Raw genomic sequence first — 15096 nt, 5'->3', positions numbered from 1 at the left:
TGTCAGGAGTAAAGAGAAGCGAAATGATTTTAAGACTCATGATAGCAGATGTGGGATTAAATTTTGTCTTGAATTAGTAATTATTTCTCGAGCAACAATTAGTACAGACATGTCTGTATGTCTCCTTATGTATGTTTAACTTCTGAAGTCATAAGGTATCTGGTTTGGCTTATATACAAACCCAATTGTGCTGGAGTATGACTGGATTCCTTACCAAATTTCAGTACATTACACATCCTATCATGCAGTGTGTAGGTGGTATGGTGTGGTTGAAAGAGATGGAAAGACAGCAAACCTAGGTTAAAATCCCAGTTTTGTCAATTACTACATATGGACCTCAGGCAAATTACTTAGCTTTGCATCTGTAAAACGCAAATACTAATTATAGTCCTCATACGGTTGCTTTGAGGATAAAAAAGACAATGTATGTATATTCCAGTATTCGGTATATAATAAACAGTCAAGTTTTATTAGTATCCACTCCTTTGCCTTCCATTACGTTTTTATACAGATTTTTTTTCCAATTGTGCATTTAAAAAGAGGGAACATTTATAGGAATTATAATTAAATCGTTTCTTCTAAACTCAATTCATATTAAGTTCTTTCAATGCCTTAGTTCTTGTATATAATTAGGATAGTTAAAAGGAATATTCAACTCTGATTAGCTATTATGATGCTTTTAAGGTTATAATACTGTTAATGTTGAATTTCAATATTTTTTCATTAAATGAATGGCCTTTTATTCAAAGGGGCCCAAATGCTTTTCAACATGCAAAATTTTGTGATAGCAATTAAATATTAGGTTTAAGATACATTTATTATTAGATGAATAAAGTTCGCATTTAAGTAATGAGCATTTTAAGTAATTTTACTTGCTTGTATATTAGGAAACAGATTCTAAAGCAGTCTGTTGTACAATCTAGTTTAAATTTATTAAAATGATCTACACTCTATCTCTCCTTTTTCAAGAGTCTACTAATAAAAAACTGGAGAATAAGTTATTTTTAAACAGGCTTGCATAAAACTATAAGTGTTTTAAATTTGGTATATTAATTTTTGAAAGCATTTTTATTATTATACATCAAAAAATGCTGGAAAACTTACAATTAACTGGCCCAAATAGTGTGTAGTAGAATGCAAGACAACTCTTCTGTCATGAAAAGATCAGTTAGACCTCAAACGGTCATTTATCCTCAAAGCTTCCAACTGGAGAAGGAATATAATTTATTTTGACTCAAAGATGTTCAATAAATATTCAAAAATATCCTAAAATGCAGTTGAAAGGCATTTAAAAGCAAGAGAACCAAGTGAAAATTTAATGGAAAAATACAAATAATTCATTACATAGATTTTTAAAATAACAAAATGAAAAAACTTTATGCCAGATGACTAAAAAATATGTTAAGGGTCTAAATCAAGAGAATGGCCGATAAAATATAAAAGGTAGCATCCTGAGCACTAGCAACATAATCTTAATTCTAAGAATTCAAAACTGTGTTTTGGAGTTCCCGTTGTGGCTCAGTGGAAATAAACCTGACTGGCATCCATGAGGACGCAGGTTTGATCTCTGGCCTCAACCAGTGGGTTAAGGATCTGGCATTGCCATGTGCTGTGGTGTAGGTCGCAGACATGGCTCAGATCTGGTGTTGCTGTGGCTGTGGCATAGGCCAGCAGCTACAGCTCCAATTCAACCCTAGCCTGGGAACTTCCATATGCCATGGGTGCAAGCACTAAAAGGACCAAGGAAAAAAAAACTGTTTAGCAAACCAACTGAATAAATTCTTAACCACTTCATAAGACCACAGTAGATGACAAACAAAAGGCTTATATACAAGTTAGTCATAAGTATTTGGGATAGCAAATTGGGAATTTAGGCTCTTCTTAGCTAAACGATGCAGAGAGAGGAACATGAGTGAAAACACATTGTTTAGGAGATAAAAACCTAAATCAGGCATTTAAGGATCTGTGTTTTCTTCTTAGCTTTTTATCTCCTAGAGAACATAATTTGATAACATCTAATAAGTATTCTGAGAATCCGAAAAAAAAAAAGAGATCATCACTGTTTGAAAATTGATAGAAAATAATTTGTGCTTATAAAAGAAAGTCCCTTATTTGACATAAAGTGCTTTATTTAAAAAACATGCAGAGGTTGTTTTAGAGATGATTATCAGTAATGAACGAAGCAAAAGAAGCTTTAAAAAAACATGATTTGAATATACATAGCATGTTATCACTAAAAGGTACATTCTAATGTAAATAATAAATGCTGCTCACATATCAAAGATGATGTGGAAAAGTGGCAAAAAGAAAAATTATGAAAATGGGATTAATGACAAAACACAGTTTTGAAAAGAGAAAGGTAAGTCTCAGTCTGCTAAAAAATGATAGGTTTGGCAGCAATCCTTCCAACCACAGGGATTTGGCATGCCAGTTGAATGATTTTTCCACAATGTTTTAGGTCATGGGAAAAAGTATTGTTTTCAGATAAAGTTACCAGGCTTTGCTTGGGAAAAGAATAAAAAAGATACTATAGCTTCAGAGCTATGAATTATGTCTGAAGTTATTTTAAACAGGATGTAATTTTGAGTCAAACATGGCCTACTCAAGAGAATGAAGGCTGTAATACTATATTGTCTTAACCATCTACCTACTCAAAAATTCCATAAAGTATAGCTCTATAAGCTTTCTGATAAAAATGTGTTTCTTAAATAAATGAATATGGAACACGAACGTATATATAAAAAATAAAATGGAAAACAGTATTTGACTTGCTCTTTGTTCTATGCTCTTATGAACTTGCAAAACCAGAACCAAATATGTTTATTAAAATGCCTGGAAGGAAAAATTCAGGATTTGGAAGGACAAAAGAAATGGCATTTCAAATTAGGTTTTGGTAGTTCCCTCGCTAGAGCCCTTTGCGACAATGTTTCTGCATTCTCCATAGGGAGGGTGAAAGCAAGAAATAGGTAGCTGCTTTCTCTTGTGCAAAAACTCACTGTCATAAAACTAACCTACCAAAAGTATGGAGAATGAGGGAGGAAAATGCTCATATCATGGAAGAATGTGTGCTCTGTTAATGGCAGAGAGCTTACAAGAAAGCTTTTATTTGTGGCCTATAGACTATTGCACATTCAAACAAAACACAAGAGAAAAGAATGTCCAACAGACAATGTGTTCAGGAACATATCAACATATAAACTAGCTTGTGCCCAGAAATAAAACATGGATACCAGACACCACTGCAATCAAACCTGTCTTAATTTGCTTCTGATTTAATGACCTTTAGAAACTGGTCCAAACTGATTATCAGCAATACATTGTTTTTGCTTTTTTTCTTAAAAAAATATTTTGAGACCACTTTTGATACACACACATATAATTCTGTGGTCATAAACAGACAAATACAACTTTAGCGAGACTAAACAAAAGTGCAAAACTTAAAAAAAAAACCAAAATTAAAAAATATGGAAGCATAAGCTAAATTTTTCTGCATAGCTGAAATCTATTTAAAGCAAGTCCTTGGTGCAGGGGTAGAAGGGGGTAGTGACAGGAGGATAAAGCAGTTTTTGTTTTGTTTTGTTTCTTAAATGTCTTCTGCACATTTAAATGATGCAAAAAATAATTTCACTCCATAGGTTTGAAAACAATTCACAGACAGTTCATTCCTATATCTTTAGACACCATTGTTGTGGCAGTGCCTCCTTCTGCAAGGTAAACCGCAGTGCTGGATTTGGAATGAACTGCCCTGTCTTTGCCATTGTTGTTGACCTCACAGTCCATTGGTTCAGTGGAGATGACCCAGGTGGACGGGCGCCACCGCTTAAGAGAATAGGGAGTTTTCACACGTTTCTTGATCTTTTCACCCGACCCTGATTTGCCATCTTGTGTTGATTCACCTACTGAAAATAAAAGTGCAGAAAAATGAACCATATGTAAATAAACTATTAAAAAGTTAAAAGGGTTGTAACTGGGAAAGAGATCAAACTAATGACTGAAGGAGGAGCCAATGGACATTTCTTCAAATTCATGATGCCAGGCAATATTTTTCTGGGCCAAACTTAACCAACCTTTTTCTTTTCTTTTCTTTTTGCATGTTAGGGCTGCACCCGTGGCATATGGAGGTTTCCAGGCTAGGGGTCAAATCAGAGCTACAGCTGCCGGCCTATACCACAGCCACAGCAACTCAGGATCCTAGTTGTGACCTACACCACGGACCAAGGCAACACCAGATCCTTAACCCAGTGAATGAGGCCAGGGATAGAACCTGCAACCTCATGGTTCCTACTCAGATTCATTTCTGCTGCGCCATGATGGGAACTCCACCAACTTACTTTTGAGACTCTTTTAAACCCAATGTTTTTATAACTTGTTGAATTATTCTATAGGGCAAGGAAGAAAATATTGAAAAACCACAAAAGGTTAAAAACAGAAGAGAAAATTCCAAGTTCTCAACTGTATTCTCAAAAATCCTTTGGTTATGAGCAGCAATGCTGCAAAATGCATTTAATCATTCTATTCCATGCTCAAAGTGGATCATATTTTAAAGGCTCAAGGCATTAATACTTTTCAGAATAATGACATAAACAATGGGGTACAAATTTTCTAGTAACTTACCCTTCCCATGTGTCACAAGACATTTTTACTAATATGGAACCTTGCCATAAGGTATGTCAACATTTCTATAATACAAGCCATTCAAGCAAGGGGCTACTGATTTATGACAGCCGAATCCCTTCAGCCCATTTTGTAGTCTTTGTTTTTTCTTTTTTTTTTTTTTTTCATAAGTGCTATCAGTCTAAACAATCTTTTTTTTTTTTAGGGCCGCACTCACAGAATATGGAAGTTCCCAGACTAGGGGCTGAATTGGAGCTGCAGCTGCCGGCCTATACCACAGCTCACAGCAACTCCAGATCCTTTAACCCACCGAGTAAGGCCAGGGATTGAACCCATATCCTCACGGATAGTAGTCGGGTTTGTTTCCACTGAGCCACGGCGGGAACTCGGAGAAGTCATTTTGTATAATGATGACTGTTAAAGATTTTGGTGAGCTCTTCTATATTGCATTATAATCCTTCTAGGGCCATAAACCAAGTATCAAGTTGCTAGAGGCCCCACAGCACAATGCTATAGGCACATGGGAGACTCAGCATATAACTCCTAAAAAAAAAAAAAGACATTAAAAACCATGAAGAACTTTATAGTTTCTTGTTTTATTTATTTTTTTTTTAGGGCTGCACCTAAAGCATATGGAGTCACCAGGCCAGGGGTCCAATTGGAGCTACAGCTGCTGACCTATGCCATAGCCACAGCAACGCAGGATCTGAGCTGCGTCTGAGACCTACACCACAGCTCAGGACAACGCCAGATCCTTAACCCACTGAGCCAGGTCAGGGATCAAACCTGTGTCCTCATAGGATACTAGTCAGATTCATTTCTGCTGTGCCACAAACTGGAACTCCTATGGTTTCTTTATATTGACTTTTCTGAATTTTCTCTGGACTTTTTAATAAATACTAATATGCTCAACAAAGTTTCAAAAGTGGTACTGGCATCATCTTACTTGGATTGTTTAAACTGGTGAGTACTTTATCTCAACTATTCATAGTAAGTATGTGAGTTGCATTACAAACCAGCAGTTACATAAGACAAATTGCTAACTATTCCGATTATTGTGACATTATCTTTTAAATTATAAACAACAAAATTATTTGTTTTTATACAACATTTTAATTACTTCTGAAGTCCAACCAAATGGCTTATTTTATTTTTTGCTTCTTTCAGGGCTGCACTGCAGTATATGGAAGTTCCTAGGCTAAGAGTCAAATCAGAGCTGCAGCTACTGGCCTATGCCGCAGCCACAGCAACACCAGATCTGAGCCATATCGGCAACCTACACTATAGCTCACAGCAAGGCCGGATCCATAACCCACTGAGCAAGGCCAGGGATCAAACATGCATCCTCATGGATACTAGTCAGGATTGAAACCTGCTGGGCCACAATGAGAACTCCCAAATGGCTTATTTTATTTTGAAAAGTAATGTAAAATAATTGCTAGTTGAAACATAATCTGTTTCTAACTAAGTAGTTACTTAAATGGTCCCAAAAGATTACACAATCCCTCCACTTACACTGCAAACTGCTGCCATCAAGGACATTTGTGGCTGAAAGATCCAGAGAATTAGGCCTCTGTGCTCTTCTGGGCTTTGACGGTGCAGGGTCTGCTACTGTGCTTGGAACACCCTGTGTAAGAACTTCTTGCTCTGAACATGGATTGCTGTTGTTGTTATTGGAATTAGTTCGGCCGCCTTCCAGTGGTCGTTCCCTCCTGTCCACCAGACGATCCAGAACACCTTCATCATGGCCAGCCTGTTGCTCTCGTCTCAGTAATGGTTCATGCTCATCAGGACTGGAATTAATATTCAGCCGGGTGTCCTCACCAATGAATTGATTCTGCAGCATTTCTTGGGTTCTATGTGCCATTGTGTTGGCTGTCTGGCCAGATGGAACTACCCCATTGACATACTGGGTAGTGGCAGCATGAGAGTTAATGCTGTGGTTTCTACCTGCCACACCATTCATGGTGACCGTCACCACATGAGGTTCTGCAGCATTGATTGTATTCATCTTGGCAACTCCAGTTTCTACTTGTTTCAAGTTTGATTTGTGCTTGCTGCCAAATTTCAGCCGGGGCTCCTTTGTTGAATTTTTGGTGTTCAAAGGCAAACTAGTAGGTCTCTTAGGAAGGTTCTGTTGCTTGGGGAGAGGATAGATCTGAGCGGGTGGGACATCAGGAATTAAACATGCTTGGCCATTTGCAGCCTGTGCGAAGTCCTGCTGTCCTGTCACTTCTACTGCAAGCTTTATGAGTGGGTAAAGCAAGCTAGAACTGGTACTGCTCAGGGGATCTGGCCCACTAAACTGTTTAAGAGAATGTTCCATGAGATTCTCATCAGAACTTTCTTTGAGGTTTTTATCAACTTCTTTTGGGTCCAGCTTGTTGGTCTCCAAGTCTTCTTCTGTCAGTTGTAAGCAGACGGGGGTTGGCCCGATTGGCTGTGAGACATTTGTGGCATGCAGATTTGCTTCATCTGAGTATGGCATCTCAGATATAGTGGTCATGCCGGTGCTTGGAGTGAGGCCAGTGGTGTTTGTGGTTGTAGTGTTGGTAGACAAGCTGGTGACACTTGTTTCAGGGCTGGGGATTCGAGCTTGTGCTTGCTGCCGTTCATAGTTAATTGAGTTTCGGTTCTTTTCCCCTAAAGTCAAAGGTGTGCTGGACATTGAATGCTCAGAGGAGATATTCTTCACAATGCTGTCAGTGTGATGGATCGAGTCTTCAATGTATGAGGAAGAAGAATAATCTGGATAAGGGCCAATCTTTGGCACACGCCTGTTGTGGGATAGGTTGCTTAAAGAAAGAAAAAAGTGCCATGTTGAGAATGTACATTTATGACAAACTGACTCTCAGAGTTTAACACCTCTGATTTTAAAGAATAATTTGCTTTTAATTTTATTCCTAACCCACATTATTCTAAAGGTTATTTAATAATTCTAATCAAACAATCAAATGTCATTTAATACCTTGCTAAAGGCTAGTTTTGTATGAATTAAGCCTACCAAAAAGCCTATATGGATCTAGACATGATTTATATATATATTTATTCTTTAGGCTTATAAAAGTTATTTAAAAAAACTCCCCTATAGTTTTGTAACATTAGCAAATATACCTTTATGAATAGAATACTTGCACAACAGACATAAAAGTTCCATGAGAGGAGTTCCCATTGTGGCGCAATGGTTGATGAATCCAACTAGGAACCATGAGGTTGCGGGTTCAATCCCTGGCCTCGCTCAGTGGGTTAAGGACCCGGCGTTGCTGTGAGCTGTGGCGCAGATCGCAGATGCGGCTCAGATCCTGCGTTGCTGTGGCTATGGCTGTGGCTGGCAGCTACAGCTCCCATTAGGCCCCTAGCCTGGGAACCTCCATATGCCGTAGGTTGCGGCCCTGAAAAGGCAAAAAAAAAAAAAAAAGTTCCATGAGAGAAGGAAACAAGGCATGTGTCTTTCACATTTCCATAATTCTAAACTGCTACTCAACAAATATGTTACCAACTAAGTTCCAAATAGTAAAAAGAACATAATCTTTTAGGTTGTTTCAAAGTGCTACATTAAGAGGCATAGTCTAGCAAAGGAACTTATCTTCCTAAGGTAGACCGAACCATTATCAATGAAAGTCTTAGAGCCTAGGGTATAAGGCAGAATGTGACACTCAAAATAAAAAAAATAAATCAAAGATATAGAACTGCTCTCCAGTTATCAAAGGTTCTTCCCTGTTATTGTCACATCTTGAGAATGGTGGTTCTTAAACATCACACTATAACATATTTGCTTTAAAAAAAAAAAAGCCAGGCCAAGATATGGAAAAAACCCAAGTACCCACTGATAGATAAACAGACAAAAATGTGGTATATGCCCAATAGAATATCAGCCATAAAAAAGAATGAAATCTTTCCATCTGTGACATGGATGGATCTAGAATGTATTATGCTAAGTGAAATAAGTCAGACAGAGAAAGACAAATACCATATGATTTCACTTGTATGTGGAATCTGAAAACCAAACCAAATAAAACTAAACAGAAACAGAATTACAGATACAGAGAACAAACAGGTATTTGCCAGAGAAGAGGGGGCCAGGGAAGGGAAGAAATAAGTGAGAAATGTTAAGAGGTATAAAATTCCAGTTGCAGAATACATGAGTCATGATATGACATATACACTCTAAGGAACAGAGTAAATAACTATGTAATATCTTTGTAGGATGAGATACCATAACTAGACTCATACTGGTGATAATTTTTGAAATGTATAGAAATACCAAATCACTATGTTGTGTAACAGGAACTAACACAGAGTTACAGGTCAACTGTACTTCAAAACCAAACAAACAAACTCATAGAAAAAGAGATCAGATTTGTGGTTACTAGCAGCAGAGAGTGGGGATAAGGTTACTAGCAGCAGAGAGTGGGGATAAGGAGAACTGGATGAATGCAGTCAAAAGGTACAAACCTCCAGTTACAAAATAAATGAGTACTAGGGACGTAATGTACATGACAAATTTAATTAATGCTGCTGTATGTTATATATGAAAGTTAGAGTAAATCCTAGGAGTTCTCATCACAAGTGAAAAAATAATTACTTTTTCCTATTACCTAAATTTTGTAGATATATGAGATAATGAATATTCACTAAACTTCCTGTGATAATCATTTCATGATGTATGTAAGTCAAATCATTTTGCTGTACACATTTAACTTACACAGTGCTGTATGACAATTATCTCAATAACTGGAAGAAAAAATAAAAGTGAGGGATGGTTTTAACTAAAACCTAAGTATAAACATTGGGAACATTAATAGATATGAGCGTTGTAGGAGAAGCAGCATCTGATGAAGTTAAGAGGGGAATGACAGGAAGAGAAAGAAGAAAAAGTCTGTATTGCACAAGAAAAGGAAGTTAAGGAGAGGTGGAGGGTATGATTAAACAGTATGAAAGCTAGAGTTGAACAAGTATGGGATGAACCATGATTTAGGAGAAACTACTTAGAAGTGACTGGACATGAAAAGAAGCATGTTAAGGGGTAGAGCTGAATGACACAGGAAGCAAAATGGCCAAAGCAAGAGGGAGTAAGTTTCTTCTTTACCAGTTGAGAAAAGTTCAAAATCACTTAAAAGTAAAAGCAGCTGACTCTGAAGAGAGGTACAAACAGGATATGAGAGGATACAGAAAAAAACAGAGATAAGGGGAGATGGAAACGGAAGACTATCTCAGTATGTATAAGGTGAGAAAATTTATACTTAGAATTGCTAGTCTCTACCTTCCTTGCCTTGCTGATTTGATAGGGATAAAGGTTTACATGCTAAAGGTAATTTAATCTAAACATCAGTGTAAACCCAATTTTGGGCCTATAGTTCATAACACAAATTGCTCTTAGAAATTAAAACAATAGAAGATAGTAAGGAAAATGATTCAAGAATCAAGTTTTTGTTTTTCTTTTTTTACAAAATAAATGGTACCTCTTATTTAATTAATGTATTTTTCTTTTTGGCCTTGCCAGTGGTATGTGGAAGTTCCTGGGCCAGGGACTGAACGTGTGCCATGGCAGTGACAACACCAGATTCTTAACCTCTACGCCACCAGGGAACTCCTGTTTTTTTGTTTCTTTTAATCTTAATTTTTTCTGGTTACTCCTTTCTTGGATGCCTTCCTGAAAGCTTTTACCATGTTTTAGTTGTGGGAAGACTTTATCCCCTAAACATGGAAAACAGAAACACAGATTACACAGTTTGAATGTTCCATGTTTTAGGAATGTTTTCTTAAAAGCCCCTTTATTTAGAACCAAAAATCATAGTTCTAATAAAGAAATGTCTCACAAAATAATGCTCGTGATGGGATTAAAAAAAAAAAACTTATGAATTGCTTTCATTTAAAAGTAGTAGTGGTTATACTATAAAAAAAAAGAGCACTGGATAGAAAGCCTAGAAATCTTAGTTTCCAGTGAAGCAATGATTAGATACATTAGGCAAGTCCATAGTTTTATTTCCTTTAAAACAAATAAATGAACAAACAAACAAGGGACGGAGAAGTATTAACAACAAAGGATAATCAAGACAATATAGTCTACAGAAGTGCTTAGACACTTTTGGACCTACGAAAATGCTTTACCTTTATTATTGTAGGGAACTTGGAGCATTAACAAAGACCTTTATCTTTTTTATCTTTACTATATCTTAAGATATTAAAAACTACAGATTCCATCTTGCACTTATACCAAACAAAAATCAGAACAGGAATACGAAAGAAATCATGTCATTAGACTGTATGCGTTAATCACTGCACTATTAGATGGTGCTCTCTGCTTGGTCCCTGTTTTAAACACTGACAGAGGGATTCCAAACCTTCAGGGTCTTACCGCTCATTCTGCATAGCAGTAGACATGGGATTGACTGTTGGGCTCACAGATTTGTTTCTTTCCCATATCATCATAAGTTCAGCCATCCTCTCCTCAGCACACTGTGCAGTAAGCCGAGCCTCTGCATCCTGGTCCCAACAGTCTTCGATTGTCTCCTTGAGTGACCTCACTGCCTGTAATAAAGTACACATCAATATATAGGCAACTGTATTTTCCTCAAACTATTTTCTTTCTTTCCTTTTTGTCTTTCGTCCTTTTAGGGCCACACTCATGGCATATGGAGGTTCCCAGGCCAGGGGTCTAATCAGAGCTGCTGCTGCTGGCCTACACCACAGCCATAGCAACACCAGATCCGAGCAGCGTCTGTGACCTACATCACAGCTCATGGCAACGCTGGATCCTTAACCCACTGAGCCAGGCCAGGGATCGAAGCCTCATCCTCATGATTACTAACTAGTCAGGTTCGTTACCTCTGAGCCACAACAGGAACTCTAAAGTTCACAGGAGTATAATCTTTAAAAATACTGAAATCACTACACTGTACACTTGAAACTAATATAATATTGTAAGTGAACTATACTTGAATTAAAAAAAAAATGCTGCTTTCTTAGTAGAGCCTGTAAACAGGAAGGAAGGAAAGGAAAGGAGTGAGGAAGGAAGGAAAAAAGGAATGGAGGAAGACAGGGAATCAGGAAGAGAAGAGAGGGAGGGAAGGAGGGAGATGACAAAAATAATCAAAGAGAAACCTATGGGTGGTGTCTTTTGAAACATTATTCTTCAAGCAGCAGGGGCTTACAGTATCTAACACAAGATTCTTACTCCCTTCTCTATGAGTCCAAAGCACAATAGTATATTGTGCAGTAGATATTTACATGATTATAATTCTGCAAAACTCTTATTTTTACTTCATTAAAAATTTTCAATCATTCTGTATGTGGTGTAGGCCACAGGCACTACTCAGTTCCAGCATTGCTGTAGTTGTGGCGTAGGCCGGCAGCTGTGGTTCCAATTCCATCCCTAGCCTGGGAACTTCCATTTACCGCAAGTGCAGCCCTAAAAAGAAAAAAGGAATAAACATAGTATTTAAAGTTATAACGGTAACTTCCAGAAGAGAAAACTTAGAAACAGAAACAAAAACCTCAGAACATTGTTAACAGTAATTTGGCCGCACCTGTGGCATGTAGACATTCCCAGACCAGGGACTGAGCCTGAGCCACAGAATTAACCCAGGCCACTGCCATGACAATACCAGATCATTAACCCACTACACAAGAGAAATCCAACAGGAATTACTTTTGAACAGGGGTGAAAGGAGTAGGTAGTCTTTTCCCTTCCCATTTCCTTTTTTAGCCGTTTCATTTAATTTGATTTTGTTTACCATACACAAGCATAATTAATTCTTTTAAAAGTTGTTTGGGAGTTCCCGTTGTGGTGCAGCAGTAATGAACCCAACTAGTATCCATGAGAATGTGGCTTTAATCCCTGGCCTCACTCAGTGGGTTAAGGATTTGGTGTTGCCATGAGCTGTAGTACAGGTTGCAGATGTGGCTTGGATCCTGATGTGGTTGAGGTGTGGGCCAGCAGCTATAGTTCCAATTTAACCCCTAGCCTGGGAACTTCCATATACCGGGTATGTGGCCCCTCCCAAAAAGAAAGTTGTTTAGAGTTTCTTAGTGGCCTAGTGGTTAAAGATCTGGCATTGTCACTGCTGAGGCTCAGGTTCAATCCCTGGCCCAGGAACTTCTGCATGCCATGGGCAGTAGTTTTTTTTAAAAAAAGAAGTAAGTTGTTTAAAATCAGAAATAAAGGAGTTCCCGTTGTGGATCAGCAGTTAACAAATTTGACTAGCATCCATGAGGACGCAGGTTCGACCCCTGGCCTCCTCCATTGGGTTAAGGATCTGTCATTGGCATGAGCTGTAGTGTAGGTCACAGATGCAGCTCAGATCCCAAGTTGCTGTGGTTGTGGTGTAGGCCAGCAGCTACAGCTCCAATTTGACCCCTAGCCTGGGAACTTCCATATGCCTCGGGTGAGCCCTAAAAAAAAAACTGGAAATACAGAGTACTGTCATCAATAAGGGATAATTCAAAAATTATGATATATAATGGATACTGACCAAATGGCAACAAAGAGGTACATCTATAGGTACTGCATGAAAAACTAAGTAAAAAAAAAATAAGCCTCAGAAATGATGATGGATAATGAGATGATCCTAATTATGTTAAAGAAAAAATATGAGACTGTATGGATATGTGTGTTACATGGAAATGTTTGAAAGATGTTTTTAGTGTTGTAGTAACAATTTACTGAAATGGTAGGACCCTCTGAAAATACTACAGCATTGTGAACTGCATTTTTAATAAGCAGAATTTAGAGGCTATAGCTTGGTTTCTTTTTGGTGTGGCTTAAATTTCTATTAGCCACTGAATATGTTACGTCTGCACTAATTAACATTTTTGATACTGCTCTCAAGCAAATAAAATGGAATTTCAATAATGTTTAAAATACTATGTTAATTATTCCAGCTATTACTCAATATGGCAAACTTCAGCTACAACAGTTAGTCTCTTTAAATAGTACTTCATACTTGAAGAAAATAAACTGAACCCTATAGAATTTGAAAATATGTAACATCAGGAGTTCCCGTCGTGGCGCAGTGGTTAACGAATCCGACTAGGAACCATGAGGTTGCGGGTTCGGTCCCTGCCCTTGCTCAGTGGGTTAACGATCCGGCGTTGCCGTGAGCTGTGGTGTAGGTTGCAGACGCGGCTCGGATCCCGCGTTGCTGTGGCTCTGGCGTAGGCCGGTGGCTACAGCTCCGATTAAACCCCTAGCCTGGGAATCTCCATATGCCGCGGGTGCGGCCCAAAGAAATAGCAAAAAGACAAAATAAATAAATATCCTGTGAACAGTAAAGCAGCCCAAAGAAATAGCAAAAAAAAAAAGAAAAGAAAAGAAAATATTTCCTAGCTGGAAATAAATCCAGCTAGGAACCATCAATGCAAGTCAAAATAAGCTGCATTTCTAGCATTAGACAACTTTAAAAACTATCATTATTAAGTCTAGTTTTGCTTCAAACAACATTTAAAAATATTCGGTCACAAGACTTTTGTTGAATAATTTAGTTTTCCTTACCAGGCTATTTTCTTTCCAAGCTTCTGGGAACTTGGGTCTCTGTTTTTCCCTAGACACCAGAACCTGCATATCTTCAAAAGTGGGATGGTTTCCAACCTCTGTCTGAAAAGCCATCTGGTATTCTGGTACAGATTCACCTGTGAATTTTTTGTAAAAGGATAGAGTAAAATTTCTAATTGTCATAAAAAGAACTTGTGGGATTTAATGCATAATTAATAAAAGCCTTACGTAGAATAGTCTTCGATACATTAAAAAACAGTTTCAATGAAAGATAGTAATTTTTAAATAGTTCCTGAATTACTGAATCGAGGGGACATTATTACATGCATGATGTTAACACTAAAAAATGTTTGAATTCATATCCCATAGAGAAAGTCTAACATAGACCAAAACAAACATTTCTATAGAACTTAATATAAGTGGATGGTTGGTACAGCTGTGTCTCATTACATCATTGAATCTATAACAGTCTAGCCAGATTTGTCAAATATCACAAAAATTTTTCTTACCATTTGACAGAAAAATCAATATACTGATTTTTTTTTCAAAATTTCTCTTAATAAGCATTATTTAGATCAAGGATCTTTAAATATCATTAACTACTCTACCTCTGTTTAAAAATCCTATTCATCACCAATATGCACAATCAGCTGCCTGTAATAAGAGCTTTATGATTTTTATAAAATGTGAACAAATTAAACTTAATAAACATATTGAACCACACAGAATACCTCTGGGACCAACATTTAGAAAACCAATAGTTTAATCAGGAGTTCCCGTCGTGGCACAGTGGAAATAAATCCAGCTAGGAACCATGAGATTGCAGGTTCGATCCCTGGCCTTGCTCAGTGGGTTAAGGAACCAGCATTGCTGTAAGCTGTGGTATAGGTTGAAGACGAGGCTTGGGATCTGGCGTTGCTGTGGCTGTGGTGTAGGCCAGCAGCTGTAGCTACGATTAGCCCTCTAGCCTGGGAACCTCCATTTGCCAC

The 15096-nt window shown here is 37.7% G+C and overlaps 1 protein-coding gene across 1 annotated transcript in view; it reads right to left on the bottom strand.

The window, feature by feature from the left end:
- Nucleotides 1-2116: 2116 nt before the first annotated feature.
- BMPR2 (bone morphogenetic protein receptor type 2) overlaps nucleotides 2117-15096 on the bottom strand; it is a 161413-nt gene continuing 148433 nt past the window's right edge. The window contains exons 10-13 of the mRNA XM_047773262.1: nucleotides 14108-14244; nucleotides 10973-11145; nucleotides 6130-7409; nucleotides 2117-3899 (exon numbers count right to left, since the gene is read on the bottom strand). Of these exons, the coding sequence (XP_047629218.1) occupies nucleotides 3649-3899; nucleotides 6130-7409; nucleotides 10973-11145; nucleotides 14108-14244 (1841 nt within the window). The 3' untranslated portion in view covers nucleotides 2117-3648. The remainder of the gene's footprint in view (nucleotides 3900-6129; nucleotides 7410-10972; nucleotides 11146-14107; nucleotides 14245-15096) is intronic.

Source organism: Phacochoerus africanus, chromosome 3, assembly GCF_016906955.1.
Source record: "Phacochoerus africanus isolate WHEZ1 chromosome 3, ROS_Pafr_v1, whole genome shotgun sequence".
Taxonomy (NCBI): Eukaryota; Metazoa; Chordata; class Mammalia; order Artiodactyla; family Suidae; genus Phacochoerus; species Phacochoerus africanus.
Note: the sequence above shows the minus strand (reverse complement) of the source record. Positions and strands in the feature narration are given on the sequence as shown.